Source organism: Watersipora subatra, chromosome 8 (genome assembly GCF_963576615.1).
Source record: "Watersipora subatra chromosome 8, tzWatSuba1.1, whole genome shotgun sequence".
Classification (NCBI taxonomy): domain Eukaryota; kingdom Metazoa; phylum Bryozoa; class Gymnolaemata; order Cheilostomatida; family Watersiporidae; genus Watersipora; species Watersipora subatra.
Window position 1 is genome coordinate 29,326,927 of NC_088715.1, and position 22,252 is coordinate 29,349,178.

The following is a 22,252-nucleotide window of genomic DNA, read 5'->3' on the forward strand; positions in this document are numbered from 1 at the left end:
CACAATGTAGAACACATTGTTCTTCATATTCAGCAATAGACAGTTTTGTTGCCTTTCTACCTTTAAAAAAAATTCCGAAAATTTGTTTTGGCGGTTGGTTAACTGAAAATGATGAAATCACAAAGCTGCCAAAAGCCCATAGAAGAGAAACGCTGCTTGCCACATTGTCAGCTCAGCATTTCTTGTGTTTGTTAAATGCTTGACATTGTATGAGTAAAATAAAAAATGATAAAAAATAGGTGAAAGTTAAAATTTATTCTGTATTCTAGTGTTTAATATAAAATTTAAAATTTATTTAATTATTTATTCCCATAAGGAATTTATATGTATAACTTTAATTCTTTAGCCAATGGTCCTAAGACTGAAAAAGACATTATGGAATGAAATAAGAAAATTATTTAATGGCAATAAAAACTTTATTGCAGATTATGACGGTAACAGTGCCTCTTTGTTGGTACAACGCACATAAAATGCATGCACGGCGCACATACAAGACACTTGCAATGCCCAAACATTGTTGATACAACGCGCATACACTATCATCACAAAACACATACAAAAGTCAATAGAAAATAAAAATAACACTTGGTGTAATGTTCTAGACCTGTTTTATTAACAAGTTATACATATAAATAGAATATTGAACCATAATATCATAATATTACAATAATATTACTACTACTATAGCAAATTGGTATCTGATAGACCTTGGCTAACTGTTAAACCGTTCACAACTAGAAAGGCTTGGATCTTTACTGATGAGTGGGCGGTACTTCATTTCACAATATTACTGACATTAACACCACAACAACGTCACTGCAAAGACTTTGCCTCCCTTACTATTAAATCTTTACTTTCAAACTGACCATAAAATGGATCGCACTATGGATCACACTATGGAAGGCTTGGATCGTTACTGATTTAAGTACAATTTCAACAGCAAAATACTAGTTTTCCACCTGAATAGTCTAAACTGACTGAGCGCGCTGAGCTGATGGCTCAATGCGGTAAGAGTTTAAAATGTTTCAGTACACCAAAAAAGTCATGTACTGTTGGTCAACAAAACTGGCCTCAATAGCCCAATCCAATCATACCCCCACTTACACCCATGACATGGCAATAACCAGAGAGGCAATAATCCAATCAGACAGACCTCAAACAGATCCGCAGCAAACAGTTACGCAACGCAGACGGCTTGTTACATAACATGTTGTACCATGCTAGAAACAACACACTAGAGCAAATGCCTGCAAATCAGAAACATTTACAAATATTTTTATTATAATTACACTTTAATATTATTTATAATAATATTAACATTGTCACTGTGTGGTGCATTTGTTGTTAATTACTTGTGTCTGAATTGTATCCACAATGTTTGTGTGTTGCAAGTGCCTTGTATGTCCGTTGAGCATGCGTTGTAGGCGCGTTTACCAACCTAAGATGCATCGTTACCATCACAACCACTGAGTACACTATCTCAGGTAACTATAGGTACTTGAATAAACATGTTTTTTTTTGCAACTAAGTTTCCTTATTTACAGTGCGAGCATAAAAAAAATTATGTTTTTCACCAGTGGGTGCTTTCCTTACAAAATTACTATGGGCTTTGTATGCCTTTTTATATGCTAATTTGGCCTCACGAAGCCAACTCTGTCACGAATTTATGTTGTATGGTGGAAGGGCATTGTAGGTTAAACATAAAATGGCTTCGAGCTGCTTATGTATTGGTTGCTTTTATGTTTTATTGTCTCTTTAAACAAATATCACTAATTACTCCCTTGCATGCTTATGAATTTACTTTTTAGGCTTCTAACAATAAACAAATATTCTCAATAAATTAACTATGAAGCATAAATTGTTTCAGGTTGTAGAAATCATTGATAAGCGAAAAGTAGTAGTTCTTTATTAGCATATTTAGTAAAGAACTGCTCAGGGCATCCAGCAACAACATATAGTTTGAATAGACATTTTCATCGCAAAACATATTATAATAATACCTGCATATGAGTAAAGGGTAGTATTCCAAATAAAAATTTGACACCGGAATTTTCTCAAGTTATTCACATTTCTTCCGACTATTTTCATTGATTTACTAATACGGATGTGCTGATAAACTCGATAACTTTATATAAGATTTCTAGATTTAACAGCAAGCTTTAACATTGTGCCTTTGGTCTGTGAGTATTAAATTACTTTGTTGCATTGTTTTATTTTTGTGGGTTTTCTATTTTTTGTTGTTCCTGTAAAATAAATTTCACTGGATATCTTCAGCAAACCAGCAGTTTGGCTAAATATATATTACGGTAAATTTGAACAGAACCATGTTATAGCTAACTATGACATACTTATTTAAAGGCGAAGCATTTTTTAAATAAATGGATAAGAACAGTTCAGTTTTTAATATACTTATCAAAGAACCAACAGCTCACTACTGAAAAAATGTGTTTCACTGAAACATGCCAAAAAGACTAAATATAAAATTTGATTTTGAATTAAAGATGAAAAGGTTTATCAAAAGTTAAAGTTTTCATAATTGTATACTGCTTACAAACACTTTAAATTAGTTATAAAATTATGGGAACATTACAGCTCTCTATACTGTTACCCATTACTTACATGTACAGGTAAAATTGTCTTTTGTTTCAGAAAATCAATCTCTTCATTTTTAGATTTAGCCGCCAGTTTAAAAATTGTGTTTTTATGCTTTTAAGTTCTATTGTTTCTATTATTTTAGTTTCCTTTAGTATTACTTAACTTTTGTCTCTGTTATTGATTTGGTAAAAAAAGATTGTTGTTTACTAAAACAATATATAGAAGTTAACTTTATCACAACTGTTCAATGTTGTATTGAAACAAATTAGACCATGATACAAAAACAAGTATCAGCAAGCCAGTGGACTGGAGCAGCATTTACATAGGCTAAGAGCTGTGTAATGGGGTTTTAGCACACTTTATACATTTTTTCTGATTTTTAACTAGTTATTTAATTTGCCTATGTACCTGTACTAAAACAAAAAAACAGAATAATCTGTTTGCATTGAGTCAATAGACAATATATCTTCTTAGCTTCGCTTTGTGAAAAACAAATTTTTGGTCAATTTCTCTTTTACTATTTTCGACCAATATTATGAACTTATAAATAAGAAGTGTCAGCAATTTTACTTCATCGATCTCCAAATTTTGGAGCTGAAAGTTCACACAAACTTTTATATGGCGGTTTATGGGGTGAATGGCCTCATGTTGTAGGTTTACTAAAAATTGAAAACGCGAAGCATAATGATAGCAGTGAAAATCTATTCAACATTTATTCAGGCAATTCACTGTCTAATGCTTATTGAAAAAGCCTTTAGTTAGAAAAAGTCTTAAAGTAACAAATTTTAGTTCAAAATGCACACCAAAACTTATCAATGTCAATGATGAGATTGTCTTGTTAGTGCAAATTTGTTGAAAAATACAACTGCAGATTATATCTTCCAAGCAAAAATAGAAATTTTAAATTATCATTTGACAAATTGAAACACAAATTTTAGTCGACAAGCTTTATCGTTGAAGAAGATGAACCGCTGTTAGCCACTTTAGCTGATGCAAATTTAATTTTAGAAAATAATTCTTTATATAGTAAGTTTGTTTACAACAAAAGGTCTCATGCTAAACTAGACAACTTACAATATGTGTTAAAATAGAAAATATTATTGTGCCTTTGGTACACTAACTGAACAAGCACACCAGTACAAACAAATGCACCACCACCAGGAACAAGCCAATCAAACAACGCAGTGAGACACTGTCAATTAAAACCCAGCCAAGACATCACAAGTCACAAAGGTTGGCCACTATGATTAGGTTACACCTTTACAGTAATTATCAAACTAGCTTTATTGCTGGCATTGTCCAGGTAATTAAAAAGGATTTGGACAGACAATTTATTTGTATTTAATATGTACAACATTTACTGTTTTAACTCCTACACTTCAATTCAATGGAACATAATTTTGGTGTAGCTCAAATAAAATCAGAGAAAAAACACAACAAATGTAAAGGTTTTCAAACTATTGTAACTTATATGTTATATTATGAAAGAGGTGTTTTGTTTAAATCAATCAGAAAGAAAACGAAAACTGTAAATTTGTTAAAATGTAAATGGAAAATCATTAGCAATCAATAGCTAAATATAATATGTTTTTCTACTATTACAATGACAAATTGTTTGGTATACAATTATATGATTGTTTTCTTTAGGTTTTTTACATTCTAAAACAAAAATATTGTATTGGCGTAAAGAGTGATATATACCCCCCTTAGAATTATGTAATGCAACCACTTCCTGATCAAAATCATCGTCATTAAAAAAACTAGTAAGAAAACGATATGTTAACTTTAGTAGCTAAATTTACCTACAATAATTTAAGCGCATTATGTGGTTATGGTCTGCAATAAAATTTAACATTACATTGTACTACCTGCAGAGTTATTACGTTCGAGACAGACGTGTAACACCAACGCCGACTCTAACTTGAATGAGTTTAGCTTGCTTTACACAAACTTGAAGGAACTTAAAGTATGTATCTTAGTAAACGTTAAACCGTAACTAAACTTTTATCACTCATCTGTTTGGGATCCAATTTTTATCATAAAGAATGAGGCTGAACTGAGATAAATGCCAAATGTTAATTTTGAGAGAAGTTTTTGTTGATATATACGTTTATTTCAAGTAACTCAAAAATGCAAAACGAGTAACGATTTAAGAAACAACTTTATGTTTTTAAATTTGTCTCAAAAAAATTGCCAGTTAAAGAATTAAAATTAGTAGTCAAATGCAGTTTAAAAAGCATGCCTAATTTTCATTAATTTAACATTAGATTTAATGCTAATCTATTATAGTATTAAGTAAAAATTTCAAACATGAAATCATGGATTATTTCATAATGCCTAAAACAATTCACAGCGTCATAAATTACCTAAGTTATACAACAGCTTAAAATATAAACCAACACTTTTGCGATTAATTACCTTTTCCTTCAAATAATTAATTTCTGCTTTCTTTGCTGCTTTCCATTTTTCAAAATGCTCCTCACTCTGCTTCTTCAACTTTCGAATACTGATAAGCTTGTGGAGACAACTAGACTTTGGACAATGCTTTTCCTCACTACATCTGAATAAATACATTTTAAAAAATATATCAATAAAAATAAATAAATACTTGTTTTTAATCTAAAAAAATAGTATAGTAAATGGTGAACTATCTCTAGTACTAAATATCATATCGGAAAATAAAGCAAAAGTTAAACAGAAAAACTGCAATAATAGCAATCCGTTTTATAGACCAATCAAGTATTTTAGTCCATAATTTTGTACACCTGAAACTATTGGCACATTGTGGCAGATAAAAAGAATAAAATATTTTAGAAATCAATGGCATCTTGAAACAGCATCAAAGATAACCAAAGTACAATATTTTCAAATTCATTTTCTAACCTTTGACAGATGAATACTTTACAGTCTTTGCACTGCCAATCTACATGTCTGTTACAGCCAGGATAATCACAAATGGCTCCTACAACAAGACTACAGTACACAGTCTGGTGGTTTGAGTTGCTTATACGCTGAGCAAACTAACAATGATTATAAATCACAATGGAAGTTGTACATGAAACATGAAACATTAAACATTAAACATGCAGTTAAACATTAAACAACAACAAAAAGAAATTAAAGTTTGCAAAAAAATATCAGCTTGTAAAACTGTTGTAGGAGCATTTAGCAGTATATCTCAGATAACTCTGAGAAAAGACCTGTAAGGCTTTGTCTGCCCTTTCCTCATCAATCAGTCAAATTTAACAAGATTTTAATCAAATACTTTTGCATGTAAATTACTTCAGAAGAGGAACTCTAGAGACAAATATACACATGTAGTACTAGCGGGCACTGGGTATCAATGAGAAATAGTGCGGTATAAGCAACAGCGATTGGCTGATCAAGTTGCAAATAAAGACAGGTCAATTTAGCAAAGTTACCTAATAATTTCGCTTCATGGGCAACTCAATAAGAACTTATTAGAAATTACAAGCCACTCAAGTGTAGCGAAATTGATGTACATGCATTATCTGAGCATCAAAGTTACTCAGATTAAACAGGTTTGAAGGCCTCTAACAACTTTGGATAACTTTACCGTCTTTTAGCTTGTTCTCTTTGATTGCTACGTGGAGCTTGTCAAGTTGCTCTTGAAGAGAATTGGCCAGTAATGCTTTTGGGTAATCTGATTGAGACTTTGAAATCACTAAGTTACAGTATGGGCAGTGTGGATCTCTTCTATCTTGAGATGCTGCTGATACTATCCTCTCTGAAAGTTAAGATAGGTCTTTAATAAAAAATCAGACACTAATTTGAGAGTGAGCTACTATATAAGAATATGAATATCTCATTAACTAATACACTACAATGTATTAGATAAATTTATTACAATAAAAACTATGTCAAGACGCCAATTAGCATTATATTATACAATTATACTATATTAGACAATTAAAATTTATAATAGTGAATAGCAAAGTTTTTATTCTTTCTTGGTGTTCTTTTTGCAAGGTTTGCATAATAATACAAAATAGTCACAATGAAATTGAGACTGAAAAGTTGTACAGAGAATCAAGATAACTTTTGATTGCATTATAATAGTAATAATACTGACTATCGTTACACATATACATATTAAACATTAGCTCATTGACTGGATCTTTTTTAAAAACATTCATGGGGGTCCTCCCTTGTTTTGTGACGATTCTGACAATCCGACGACAGGGATACTTGAAAAGTGACAGACGAGATGACCATTTTTCAATGTAGGTGACAATGATTGCGTAAGTAGGATCACTAAAGGTATGACTACACGCAACAAATTTTTAGTTGGTACTGAGTTCTGGCCGAAATCACGAAAAACAGAATTATTTGGTCGAAATTCTAAGAATTATTTGAGCTGTGCATGCCCATCTAATTCGTCGACGAAACGCTTTTAGCAGACTAAACATATTATTAGCGAGCACGATTCCAGAAGCTTTAGCGATGAGTATAGTCCAAGATTTGTACAGCAACTCACAATAACAGCGCGAAGGCAATTCAACATAACACACACGATGTAACTGTTTAAGTTGCGCTATCATAGGTTAGTGAGCACGAATCAGGCAAATTTTTAAACTTGATTTAGTCCGAAAGCATAATGCGGTACACAAGAAAAGTATCATTGTGATTCACCATAGTAAATACGATGCAATCGACTTTATTACGCTAAAGATCGCAACATTTTCTACCACAATACTTTTGCTGTTAAAACGGAAATTTTTATTTAAAAAAAAAACGACTCGAAGCCATATTGTCCAAACCATACAAACATACAAAAGCACAATCTAAACAGTTGCATCGTGTGTACTATGTGTAATGGCACTTATAGTTTCATTGTGTATCATTTTACGTGTCTTGGACTATACTACATAATTGCAAAAGCTGCTAGTATCGTGCTCGCTAGCACGATTCTTGCAGCACAGAATATTTCTGTGTTTCGTTCATTTTGTGATTTCGGTCAGAACCAACGAAAAATGTGTTACGTGTGGATGTACCTTTACTAACTTATTATTTGTCCATAAATCAACACGATCAACGAAACTTCACTAGTTTTGGTTAGAAACATATGGCTCAGCATTTATAGAATGCCAGGTAATTAAGGTAAACAGCAACAAAATGCCACAACACTAACAGCAAATCTTTTCCAAGTCTGTGACTGAGAGTGATTATTAAAGACAATCTCGGTCTATTTTCAGTACAAGAAATGTAGCCCTAAAAACCTAAGACGGTTGTCACTCTTTGCGGAGTAATCAGCAACACTCCCAAACATCACTAATAAGTTTGTGAAGGTTGCTGGTTGAGCCATGCTTTTGATTAACAGAAGTTCAAGCTGAGCCAGTTTCAGGTTTTAAACACAACCCAGTGCCACCAGAATGGATATTTGTAATAAAATAATGAATGTGAAGAAAGAGGTTGTTTTGGTTACCAACTTGAAAAAGGTGATGCCAGTGATTTTAAAAGTGACGACAGTGATTTTAAAAGTGACTATTCTGACGACAACTTTGTGTGGTAGGACCCCATTCATATTTAGTAGCTTAGTAACCTAGTAGCAAAAGCAATAATAATACAAATTAAAGTAAAAATATAGACTAGAGCTACTAATATGAATCTACTAGATAAACAGTTGTATCCCTTCAAAAAAAAGCAGATTATTAAAAAGTCATTATTTTGCTTATGGTGGTACTTGAACCATGTAAACTAAACATTAGGAAAATCAAAAAGCACACATAAACAATGACAATAAATCTACACATATTTGTTGAGTGAGCATCAGCAGTCATGATTTTCTGCTTCATTCATTGGTTGCCACTGCAACTACCTGTACACTAACAAATTATGAAATATTAAAGAATTTACTTCTTCCAGCATAACTATCAAAAATAGAAAACTACAAGACAGCCAGATTAACTCTACAAATAGGGGAGACAGCACTCCAAATTCACTCAGTGGCATCTAGCACCATCCCTTCTGCGAAATATATTTTAAACAAAAAGGTAGCACCACACAGTTGCCGCTGTATTAATAAAACTATAGCGGTGCTAAGTTTTGCCACTACTTGGCAGTATTCTAATGCGCCAACAATTCTCTCAATTGTGATTTTTATCTGATGCCATATTGAAAGAAATACTGTTTAATTTGTGATGACACCGAAGCTTGTTAATTTAGAGACTATGCATAACAGCTTGTCAACGTGAATCTTATTATAAATCATTTACCAACTTATTACTTTAACAGCCTATGAAAAGATTCCACTAAATCATCCTAACTATGAATCAATATGATAGAATATTGGTAAATAAAAGTTAATGTTGTGATTGCACAATTGTGGTCATTCAAACGAAATTAAGACCAAAATAAGGGTAAAAAATAATCTACAATTTGAAGTCATTTTTGTCTCTTTAGACTAGCCCTCTCTAGATATATGTGAGCATTTAAAAGGGTATTTTTTTCAAATTCTCCGATTCAAATGGGTACTTGATTAGTACATGTATTTAGTGAACGTATATGAAAAGACTCTGCAAGCAATAAATATATGATCTCTTTTTCAGCCAATAATCAGCATGAGCTTTTTATATAGAAAATATAACATTTTGGTCGTGAAAAAAACGCGCTATTTTTGATTTTGAAAAACATTGTCACTGGAAAATTTACTGAATTGCTAGATCACGCTGTTATTGACAAACAATAGAACTATAACAATGCTTCTACTTCCAGTGAAGGTGACTCTAAGTTTTCTGAGCATCCTGTAGCTAAAACTTGGAGCAAACAACCAATGATTAGAGCTGACAAGTGTCAGCAGCGTTATTCTGCATAGAACAATTGGAGAATGGAGAAACATATCTTAAACTTTGAATCTCTTATAAAAATGTACTGAAATAAATGTAATAGTTTTACCGCTAATGAATACAATTACTAAATTACAAAATTATAACTTTTGGCTATCATCAATTATCGTTTCAAACATATTTTATTGTTTCTGTTAGCTATAAAATCTGCTTAAAATTTTCTTAGACAGTTTTAATTAAAAAATTCCATTGACGATTAGAATTTATGTTAACTTCTCACTTGTAACAAGTAAGGACAAATAATTGATCAATGCTTCCGAAAACAGAGTTTCAAATTGTTGGTTTGGTGTACTTATGCTTTTGTGGAACACATTTCCATTTTTTATTTTACACTCTAAATCTATCTAAAGTCCAAATTAAAAATTTTCAGTTGATACACGTTAGAGTAACACATCGATGACATATTTATAACATTTGTTTCATTGATTACATGATTTTTGTGACATCACAGTAGGGCAGTGGTGTCAGTGTGTACACTGTCATACACGGAAATGAGAGACATGAATGTGGGTTGCACTAACTACACTATGTGACATTCTGTTCCTCAGACTGTTCCAAGGTGTGTTGCCGAAGTGCGATATATTACAGATCTAATAAAACCAAGTTCTCTAAGAGTGGCCTTACGTAACTACCGACACTACCATGGTAAGTTCATAGCTAATTGTATGTTTATTGCTGATGATTTTACTAGATGCCAGATCACTTCCAAGTGGAGTTCAATAAGTTTTCTAAAAATCACAAAAGTTTTATATTTTATTGGTATTCAAGAATCCAGATGTGGAGTGTACAAAACCATCTGTAAGACTGCAGGAACATGAGACGTATATCACAGTATTTAACGACAGAGGATATCTTGCACCTGCATATCATTGGTGTTTTGGACATACTCAAAAGCACTTACACTACAAGAGCAGAATGATAATTACTACCAACCTAATTATGCAACCTTGGTAGTGCTATATCATAGGACCAAAGATGAAGAGGAATATTGAGATAAAATACATACAGAGTTTGAGTTTACTGCAATGGAGTAATCTTTTCTAGTATATAAGCTGATACTATGTGAGTTGACACGACTTAAATATATATTTTTAATGAAAACTTTGTGCAAAGATAAAAATATTTTGGCTGGAAAAGCTTTTATAATAAAATAAACATGTGGAAGATAATGCAAAACATAATTTGCAGAACATATTAATTACAACATAGCATAGTTGCTCCCTGTCCCAGTGTCTTGTTGAACAGATTGGTTCGTGAAGTCTAATCATAGTTGTATTGAAAGGTACTTTTGCATAAGTCGACTTAGTTCCAACGAAGCAAATGTATAGAGCGGCTCAAAATATTTATGTTCGACACTACCAAGTGAAAACAGGTAAGTTTAGGCGGCCAACCAGGTGCAATAATTGTGTTATTAATGCTTTGCCATAATAGGTGAGTTAGTTTCTGTAAAAAAAATCTTGTGGTTTCGTGTTCACTATTTTGGTCATCTCAAAAACAATTTGCTTTGTAAAATAATCAACTAATTAAATATGACCAGCTAACTTTTTTCTACTAATTGATTCCAATAATGACTAGAAAAAGTTGACTAGACATGGCTTATTAAGGATGCAGCTGGTTTTGCCATATATTAGGACGTATTTTTACCATGACTAATTCTTTTATTTAGTAACTAGTTTTTGATGTGATTAACAACTGCATTGTACTTCGCAGATACTAAGGCCCCAACGTAAAAAGATAACTCATCGACTTAAATACTACAGACTGAAAAAATCGTATTCGGTACTCAGATGTTTACACAGCATTTAGAGGAAACTAATATTACAATTTTTTAATTATTCGTACTTAAAGCGGTAAATAAATTTATAATAATGTACGTATTTGTAGCTGGATTCAAGGTTTTATTTTGACAATTATGAGCGAACAAAAAATAAAGTATATGCTAATAGAGCGGCGTAGGTCTCGAATTTCATTGCAATAGCCGATGTGAATACAGAAGATAGAGACAGGCTGTCTCACTATATGCATCATGTTGGGCAAGTCTCGGCACATCTTTTTTCCGAGCACTTTACCAGTGATAAAGTTTTGTTGATTTTAGTCTTGAAACATCCTACCAGTCAAGCTACTTCAAACATAAAAACAGTTACAACTGATAAAACAATACCTATAGATTCAGATAGAATAAACAAAAATTTGGCAAAACTACATCTTTAAAGAGTGTAATAATTTAATGGCATCACAGAGTTCATTAGTTGTACATGTTCTTGATGCTAGCCAGATAGCCGTCTGCTGTAGAAGTAGTCTAATTGTTTCTCTCCTATCTACCTATCATGCTGAGGACCATATTACTATGGTTAACATCACCATATGAATAAGTGACATTCTGTCTTTTAGTATCATCAGGGTGTAACAATTCTGATCAAAGTTCTAGTAATGCATAAACTTTAATCTAAACTAGAAACGGGAACTGTTTGCTGACTCACCAATACAAGAGAGACACATGCTGTGCTGACATGGTAGCATTCTCAGCTCAGCTTCTTCTGTACAAATAGGGCAGTCTAAATGCTCTCGTAACTTTTGGATAATGTTGTCTCTTCCTTCTGCCATTGTTCAGATTGGTGTCTATAAATGCAATTGCAGCTTTGATGAACACTCTTTATTTAAAACACAACAATTCAGACTTTTTCAATATACATCAAATGCTTTGTAAAAATAATTGTAAGCATTTTATAGTATTATTGCCATAAATATATTAGTAAAGTCGAATATAGAATATATGATGATACAATCTATTCAGAGCATAGTGATATTTGTTAAAGTTGAGTAGTTACCTCTTTATAAAGATCACTGTATATGAGCTTTAATTTGCTGATGTGATACGACGCTACAGCAGTAGCAATAAGACTATAACATATTATATAATTACCTAGACACTCATCTTAAGTATTGGAACTATCTGATATTTTTTGTTCCATAGAAACAAAACTATTATTAAGTAAAACTGTTAAATTAAAATTTATACGCACCTTAAAAAATACAAAATTTCCCCATAAACCCAGATTCACAGTATAAATATGTCTCTAAAACTCTCGGGCAATGCTAGGTGCAACTCCACTGTGTATGCCAGTGAACTGCAGTGCATGGCAGTGAATAGTGTCATTCCGGTATGTTATCAGTTATTCAGCATCTTAGGTTTTGAGAACAAAAGAATCATGAAAAAATGCTTGGCGTCACATTTGTACTAAAATAACATTATAATTTGCAACAATTAACTTCTTTTAAAACCAAGAGTGGCAGGAACTTTGAGCTGTGGTAAGCAGAAAGATTTATCAATTAGCAATTTTATCAATAGCAATTTATCAGGTAATAAAGTTCAACATACAATCCATCCATATTGATGAAGTTTTGCTGAATGTTGTTCATGCAGAAATGTATAACTTAGTGCAGATCATGTTAAATTTTCTAGCTATATTTCACTCACACAAATTAATACTAGGTAGCACTTTAGGTGAAAAAAGCGGTATTCCTTTATAAGAAGATTATAAACAGAAGCTGCCAACGTTCATCTAGTTTTATGAATTCACACATAGTTCAAGCAGTGAAGCAAAACAGAAAGCATGTAATGCTTCATTTGACAGTTTGTATAGCTGATGTCTACGGATGCCCAAGCACAACAAACTGTGTCATTTAAATACTGCTAGTCTCCTTTTACTTTTATACAAATAACCAGCTAATTACTATTTATTTTTGAATATTTACAGATTACTAAATTTACATAGTGACAATCTTACCCATCTATTTACATATTTATCAAAACTTGTGTGCATGTAGTATTGTATTTTGTGTATGCGTCTGTGGTTGTGATTGTCTAACTGTAACTATTATTTTAGCATTAAAATAATAGTTATAGATGCCTCTGTAGAACAATATTTTTGGACTTAAGGTTATGGAACAGGAGGCTTCTTCGTATTCCCATTAGGACTAATTGGTTCTGCCCCACGATATCGGCAATAATTTATCTCAAACTTGAAGCTTGGTGATTTGTGCACTGATTATATATACGTTATTAAAAGGTATACGTCAGTCAACTTTCCATGGCGATTTATCTGTATCATTTATTCCGTATGGATTATAATGGAAACGATTCACAAACGTGTACATGATAAAACTTCTGGTTAAATTTTGAAGTTTACTAAAATACTAGTTTAATAGTAAAACTTAAGTTTACAAAACTTAAATGAATTTAGTTTACTAATGACATGAAGGAAGGAAGTTTTAAGTTAGATTCAGAGTTCATGTTACACGCCTGTCTCAAAGGTATCAAGTCTCCATTATGTGATATTGTAATGTTACTTTATCTTGTAGATCATAAGCACAAAATGCACTAAAATCATCGTAGGTGCCAATAGTTACTAAGGTTAACATAGTATTTTGTTACTACTTTTAATGACAATGATTTTCACCAGGAAATGATTGCATTAGATAATGATTATGGGTTGGTATACGACTCAATGTACGTCTATAGCCTATAATATTTTTACATGCCAAACTGGCATCCAAAAATTGAAATGCCAATTGTTTTATACTAACACTGAAATGAACTGAAATAATTTAGTTGTATACCAAATACTTTTTGAGTGCTTTCAGAGTGAAATAACTATATTTAGCCATTACTTGCTAATGATTTCACACTTACATTGAACACTTATTACACTAGTTTTCTTTTACTTCTGTATAAATAATTCATCAATTACCAGTTATTTGTGATATTTTCATTTTTCTACCTTTGTAAGGTAGGTTGCAATCGTTCAGCGGCGCATTTGGTTTACCTCATTCACTCTCATTTATAATCGGTAGGCCTATTCTTGTGTTGATCAAAACAAATTTTAGTCGTGCAATGCTGAATAACGAAATTAATAATGCAATGCTTATAGGTAATAATTTAGCAATGACTGAAAATGACTGGAGAGTAGACAATAATAAACCAGATTTGTTTTTGACATTTTAATAACCCATCCATGGCATGCAGACAATCAAAGTATAAAATACAGAGAACTTAGATGGTAATCAGGAAGAAAAACAATTACAAGTACAAAAGTTTTTTGTTTCTTCTGTATAGATAATTTTAAAATGCCCAGTGATCGGTGATATTTAGATTTTTTTACCTTCTTAAGGAAAGTAAAAAAATGTTTACCTTTGTAATGTTAGAATCAATCAGCGGTGCATTAATTTTACCTAATCCACTCTTATTCGTAATCAGTAGGCTTATTCTTGTGATGTTAGACAAAATGTTGGTAGTGCAGTGCTTAATAATGCAATTAATAATGCAATGCTTAAAGTTGACAGTGCAGCAATGCATATTTCCAGCTACTAAACAGAGATATAGAATAAACTGCATAATATTTAACAGAATATGAGATCTCATGTTATTAAATAGTGATGATAAGAAGTAGTACTACAAACTAAAATGTTCATAAATCATTTTTAACTCCAAAGTATAGTTTTAATAAAATAATAAGTCTGGCAACACCTGGTGAGTTATATTTTAAAGTCTGTTATGCACCTAATAATTCACTTGAAAAAAACTAGACATCAGCGTTTGCAATATCTGTGAGAATACTAAATGAGTAATACTCAGTGCGTCTTTTTTATTACATCTACTGATTGGCAAGAGTTACAACTCAAAAGTCAGCCTAAAACAAGATATGAAATCAGTACAATGTGTTGAAATTTAGTGTATTAATGGCTAAATGGTTGTAGATGATTTTGATATAACACAAACATTTCCAACAACTCAGTAATCTTGAAATACTTAACTTTTTTAATATAATTTCTTAAAATAACATGATTGTTAAATGGTTCAAAACTTCTTACCTACTTACCTAATTTTTTGCAGTTTTGAATGGCAAGTTTTGAGGTTGAAAACCTTATTGCAGAGGTTCCTAAAATTTCTTCTTTTGGTTTATTGTGAAAATATTCATGAATTGCTGTATAATAAGTATTACCAACCTATACATATCACACATCAACTCAAATTAAAGTTACCATAAGACATTGTAGCATTTAGCAGCAACCAATCAAACAGTTAACAGAACACAAAAACCTGGAACACGTTCATGGATGAGGGTTTGTAGGTCAGACTATAAGACTCATGAAATTAGCATATCAATAGTTAAAATATGGCCAAACAGTAGCAATTCATCAAAGGTATAGCTATGCACTCACAAAAAAAGTTGTTAGCATTTATATACATTTATGTTAGCGGCCACCTGTTTGCTGGTTAACTCTCTGAAAGGTTACTTCAAGGTATCTCTAGCTCTCAGGCTATACAAAGAAGAGCTGAAGCTGAGAACTTGAAATGCTTCAAATATAGCTGATCGAATTTTGTTGTTAACATTGAACCTACGAGCCATTGAAAGTTAATATTATTGGTGAAACAGGAAACTTTATAACGCAACCCCTAACACAGCGCAGATCATGTTTCATTAGTTTGATTTATGTGAAGCTTAAAATCTGGTGCTTTTGAATGATTTAAACAGAAAAACTCTGCCTAATTAAAAAAAATACTGCTGTTCTATGAGTAGATATCCCTTCTCATTTTAAAAAATTCGTATATTTTGATTACATAAGTTTGTTTTACTAGGTTTACACTGCTATTTTTATTCAAGTTTAATGCTGATAGTATCTAAGCAACTCTCATGACTTGAGACTTTCTTTGAAACTATCTGTTCTGTCTTAATGTCTGGAAATGTGTTGAAAAAAGACAACAATTAACTGATAAAAATTGCTGGCATTTTTTGGTTTTCAAAACACTTTGCAGGAGATAGGTATATTTTGTGTACTTTTTCAGTTCAAATAAAATGGGGAATTTTTGTGAAATAAGTAACAACAGCCCGTAAATGTGATGTATGAAAAACAGAAGGCACTACTTGACAGTATACTACCAGTAAACATAAACAAGCACATTATCTGTAAATAGAAATACCAAAGCGCTCTCACGGAGGAAGACTTTCATGTATAACAATTTGACTCATGGGAATACTGAACTTAAGGCTAAGGTGTGGCCCATATATAGCAATTAAGTATTATATAACCGTAAAACTACATTGGTATTTCATAAGCATACTCTAACAGAAATTGTTCAAAATTGTGATGTATCCCACGGTAGATACCCCATACGTTTGTGTTCAGTTACATAGAGGTTACATCAATGTTTTACTAGCTTCTAGTTTATGCAACTAAACTTTAAATGTTCTAAAAAAGCAATGGTATTGTATTTGAAGAATAAGATTGGATTGAGAAGCTGTTGATGGCAATGAAGCTATAAAGAATGGTTTTGAAAAATGACATTTATTAGATTAAGAAAAGAAGTACACATTGCCAGCGTCTATAATGTTGTGTGAGAAAAACTATTCATGCTTTAACTTGAAATAGAGGGTATTTCATGCTTCATTTGCTAGTTTCTTTCAAATTTCAGAAGCTAAAGCCGTGAAAGGACTGAAATATTAAAAAATGGCAGTCAGTCTGAGTACAAGATAAAAACTTTCAAGTTTCGCCCATTTCTTTTTAAATCCGAGAGTCTTCACGCTGCGATAAAAGCAGGAGACACAGCATTTTTATTTGCTAGTTTTTGTCCGCCTAACAATTTCATGCCTTTGCATGTTTTAAGTAGAAAAAAATCTATTTTTGAGATGCAATACATATAGATGCAATAGACCCTCGGCAAAACGATTTGGTAACACATAAAGGGTTTGGTAAAATCACACACTATTCCTTCTGCAATGAAAAATGTGACCATATCCCACATCATTTGCCTGTTATTTTAACGTTTATATGTGGCTGCTTTAAAATGGATCTAAAAGAGATCCATTGCTTTATTTGCTAGTTTTTTTTAATTTCAGAAACTGATTGTTTTGATTGTATTAAACAGATCGAGTGATGTTTTTTGAGTGAATATGAGTAAACCTGTATGTTGTACCAATATGCACGCATTAAAATAGATATATGTTTCAAGCTAAGATGCTGATATGTAATCACAAGATTCATCAACTGCTTCTATAAAAACTCATTAAGCATATATATTGATTGTTCTCTTTCGTTTTAATATAAGTAGAATATTAAATCACCAAAATTTGAAATAACTCGGGAAAATACATTGAAAGACCAAATTCATTTCTTGATGTTTAATTATTCCGTGCAGAGTATACACCTTCAGAGTGTGAATTACTGATAAGTTAGATGAGAATCAGGTATGAGAATGACTTCTAAATGTGTGCTTGTTTCCTTTGCTTTCATTTGAATAACCAGCAAGTTAGATTAGCTTTTTGTGTACCATTCTTGTAGCTCATCGGGTTAAGAGCATAGTCTCAGCGTACCAATCCCGTAAGTGCCGGACATGATTTAGTCTTGGCAGGTATTTTTAAATTTATTTTATTTTTTTCAAAAATGGCACTGAAATTTTAATTGTTAATTTGAAAATTTTTAAAAGACATCACACTAATATTTTGAGGTTATAACTAGTCCCTTATACGCATGTGCAAAAAGAACACAGTGCAAAAAGTTGATCGTTCTTTATGGATAGCTAATCATCATGAACGAACGCGACTTTTTAGGCGCTGGTAGAAAAATTCATTTACAGAGAGATATTGACTGGTTTGAAAGTAAAGAAGAAGATTTTAGGGCAAAATAATCTGAGAAAGACGTTGAAAGTAAAAAAGAAGATTAACAGAGTGAATCGGAATGCGAAAGTGAAAATGAACCGGCCGGCGTTGAGAAAAGGAGTCATGCCAGATTTCATAGATGGGTCGATTTAAAACCCAAAGAATAGCATTTTTATGACAGCTTGGCAGGTGTAAGAAGCCAAATTCCTGGACAGATAAGTATTTTTGGTTATTTAAAGTTGTTTATTACATCGGCCATCATGAATGTTATAGTTAATGAAAAAAAATAGATATGGCCTTTAAAAACATGGTGATGCCTGGCAGCCTGTCCATGACAAAGATATTTGGCAAGTTTTTGGTTTAATTTTGCTTATCGGTAATGCCAAGAAGCCTACTCTGTTGACATACTGGTCTACCAATCATTTGTTATCTATGTCAGTGTTTAGTTAAATGATTTCAAGAAACAGGTTTTTAATGCTTTTAAACAGTTTACATTTCACAGACAATATGAAAAACCCTGCTGGCAATAAATTTTTCAAGCTTGGAAATGTTTTCACCATGCCATTTGACCGGTTATCTTTTGTTTTTCTGTCTGGCAATTTTTTATCTATAGATGAAGGTTTGCTGGCTTGGAAAGGAAAATTCCGCTTCAGGTAGTATATTCCACCTAAAAGATATAGATTTGGAATAAAGCTATGCTCTTTCTGCGATACTGATTCTGGCTATGCGCGCAAATTGTCTGTTTACATCGCTGATGAGCAAAAGCAAGCCAAAGGAACTGGTAAAAGAATAACTCACAACATAATCATGAAATTAATGAATGGTTTACTAAATTTAGGTCATTTCATTGTTTGCTTATGAATAATTTTTATAATTCGCCAGAGTTAGCAGCTGAACTAATAAAAAATTAATACTCATGTTTGCTCAACCTTCTGTCTAAACAAAAAAGTGTCTCTGGTCATAGCAAAAGGCTGGCAGATGCCATATATTGAGTTGTTTTGCTCTAAATCCCACAATGATTCATTAAAATGTTGGCATGTTATTAAAAATGTGTTGCTAATGTATTTGTTTGGACCTACATGTAGATGAAACTCACGATCTCGAAGTCTCGTGAGAAGGCATTGTACAGTTCAGGGTATGAAGGGGACATATAAATTGATCAAAGAACTGTTGTGCAGAGAGTTTGGCAAGCGGATTTCTAAAATATCAGCAGATAATGCTTTTCTAAAACAGAGGGCAAAAAAAATTAAATATATGTTGATATATATAAATATATATATATATATATATATTTATATATATATATATATATATATATATATATATATATATATATTGCAATGATGGCATTCCAATGATGGCATTACAGCGTTTTTATGGGAGTGTGTCACTGGGCTATCAGTGTATAGAAACTTGTTTATTCACCGGCAGTCAAGCGTGCAGATAAAGCCCAGATAATAATAATCATTTGGGCAAATATTTATAAGCTTGCTGATAAGGGCAGATGTTGAAAAGTGTGACTATCAACCTGAATGTTACGAGCATTTATTATTTTTATTCCAACTTTCAGCCCTTGATTTGGGCAGATGGACTGACACTTTTATCATTATAACAATGATTTGCACAGCTGGCTTCTGAAAAATTGTATAGGTATTTTTAGACACCCTTGAAAATGACTAAACCTAACGTGACTTTTGTAAACTAAACTTCAAACAAAATTAGATTCACACAGTTATGGAGGCTCTAAAAAAAGTCTGTGTTCTGTACCGATAGCAATGCCACCACTACTTTCTTCTTTTGTGCCAGATGGATGTAAATGATTATTGACAGAACAATAAAAAACATTCTTTCTACTAGTTCAACCATATTAGAGAATAGTTATATTTTTCCAATAAACATTATTGCAGTCAGGTCATCGCTTTGCCGTAAATTAATTATTTTACCTTGCATTCAGTTTTTACTGACATCTATGATATAGAAGTTCTAGAAAATGATATATATGTATATACAAATACATGTATATATGCATATGTATATATATACATATATATAATATATATATAAATATATATATATAAATATATATACATATATATATATATAACTATAAACATTCACCCACATAGTGACATATATCGCCCAAAAAGTTCATTAATCTTGCATAGTTTCATTGCTAAGGGATGCTTAATTTAAAGTGCTCAATTGCTACAAAAAACGCACCAGCATTGACCGTGATATAGCATATGAACCTTACAAACAACAACAAAAATATTTGACAAAGAAACAATGTTTTTTTATAAAGTAATGCCAAAATGCTTTTCAACAGCTGCATCGTAATGTGATGGAAAAATGCTAAGATTATACGCCATCTAGCATGTACATACACTATATGGTATATGATAATGACGTTGATTAATACACCTTATATAGGTCAGTGGTAGAGAGCGTGAACCTCTGTGAATTCAAAACAATGAGAAGGTGCAATTTTGATTGATATTTAAAAAAAGTCTTAGCTGGTCATACACAATGACACACCGACTTTGAGAACTATGTATACATATACATAGTTACGGTGGCTAAATCTGTTATGCATATATTATTATATATATAGTATATATTATGCATGTAAACATATACATTCATTGTCTATATATATATATATATATACAATGGATATACACATATATGTCTATGATATAGGCATACAGTATGTGTATTATATACATACAGTATATGTATAAACAAATACATGATGACAGAAGTTGAAAGTTATGGTCTTGTAAACTTTTATGATTCAATCAGTATACTATTATTGTACCCAAGGTGGCATATAGTAAAATATTAGTTCCCATTTATGACTTGAATGAAGGCAAACTGAAGGAACAGTGTGAGAGATAAATTTAGCAGCAAAAATTAAAAACAGATATTGACAGAAACACCACATCCTATTCTGCAAAATGACATATCAGTGTTTTGATGTTCAATATGTGACATTTTTTTCAACTCATTAGCAACCAACCACTCACTTCAGACAGAGATGAAGTTATGACTGCTGCACTTCAAACCCTAAAATTGAGTTATTGTGTTACTTTTGCAAAATTCTTTAAAGTTTAAAACCTTACAATTTTGTCAATTAGTTTTCAAGTAATAGATTTTATCTGTCTGGTGAAACATTTAGATGATTTTTAATGCTCTAACACTTAGCTAGTTTGTCATCAGGAAGCGCATGGTAACATTACATGTACTGTTTGGTTGGTTCAAAGTGCCAGTTACTTCACAAAGGACAGAAATAATTTTTAGCATAGAAGCATGGTATCTCACTCTGATTGTTAGATGTAGGTTTCTAAAACCTCAATTCTTTCCTGGGAAAACAACGTATGCTACATGGATGCAAATTTGATTATATTTAAAACTAGCTGCCATACAGTACCCATAGTTTATATGACATCACAAACATAAATATTATCCTGGTTTATGTGCGTGATTTTATCAGAACCTGAGTAAAAGAATGTCATCACTCTGTTCTATACTATAGAACAATTTTGATTACCTAGGAAAAAGGTTAGCACATTAACTAGCTTGTTTGGGAAACAATTTTAAAACTATGCTTTCAATTTTTTATCAATATATATGGGAAGAGAAGGATTAAGTTGGAACGTCGGTCATTGATCAGTTAAACCTTTTCCATTCTACTATTTGATGTACAGTTTGGCGTTATGCCCTAGTGCCTTTAATTACTAGCAAGCAATGCTTCAGTTATCACCTGTCTGTTTATGCTATTTCAGTCTCCACCAGCTAACAACATGCCTTTGCCTTGATGATTGATAATACAGCTTATTGACAACCTCGTCTCATTGCTGGGGTTAATTTTGAAATATTTCAGGGAGCTAACATTTTTGAGTTATGAGGCTCTGATGAAAATCAGACATATTTTATGAAGCAATTAGATTAATACACATAAGCTTAATAAACAATAATAATTAAGTCATGGCTTTGCTAACAACATTATACCTACTTATGTACTAATCCATGGCTAACAAAGCGAGTAATTCAACTGAACATCTAGCTTTATGAATATTCATTCTAGAGAATGAATCAACACCCTGAGAAGTAATAAAAATATGTCCAACATTT

The 22,252-nt window shown here is 31.9% G+C and overlaps 1 protein-coding gene across 2 annotated transcripts in view; it reads right to left on the reverse strand.

Annotated features, from left to right (window-relative positions):
• Positions 1-22,252, reverse strand: part of LOC137401699 (uncharacterized) — a 36,983-nt gene that overhangs the window by 12,665 nt on the left and 2,066 nt on the right. For both annotated transcript variants that reach the window (XM_068088159.1, XM_068088157.1), the window contains exons 2-5: positions 11,942-12,080; positions 6,173-6,343; positions 5,479-5,557; positions 5,014-5,155 (exon numbers count right to left, since the gene is read on the reverse strand). In XM_068088159.1, coding sequence (XP_067944260.1) covers positions 5,014-5,155; positions 5,479-5,557; positions 6,173-6,343; positions 11,942-12,065 — 516 coding nt within the window. In that variant the 5' untranslated portion in view covers positions 12,066-12,080. The remainder of the gene's footprint in view (positions 1-5,013; positions 5,156-5,478; positions 5,558-6,172; positions 6,344-11,941; positions 12,081-22,252) is intronic.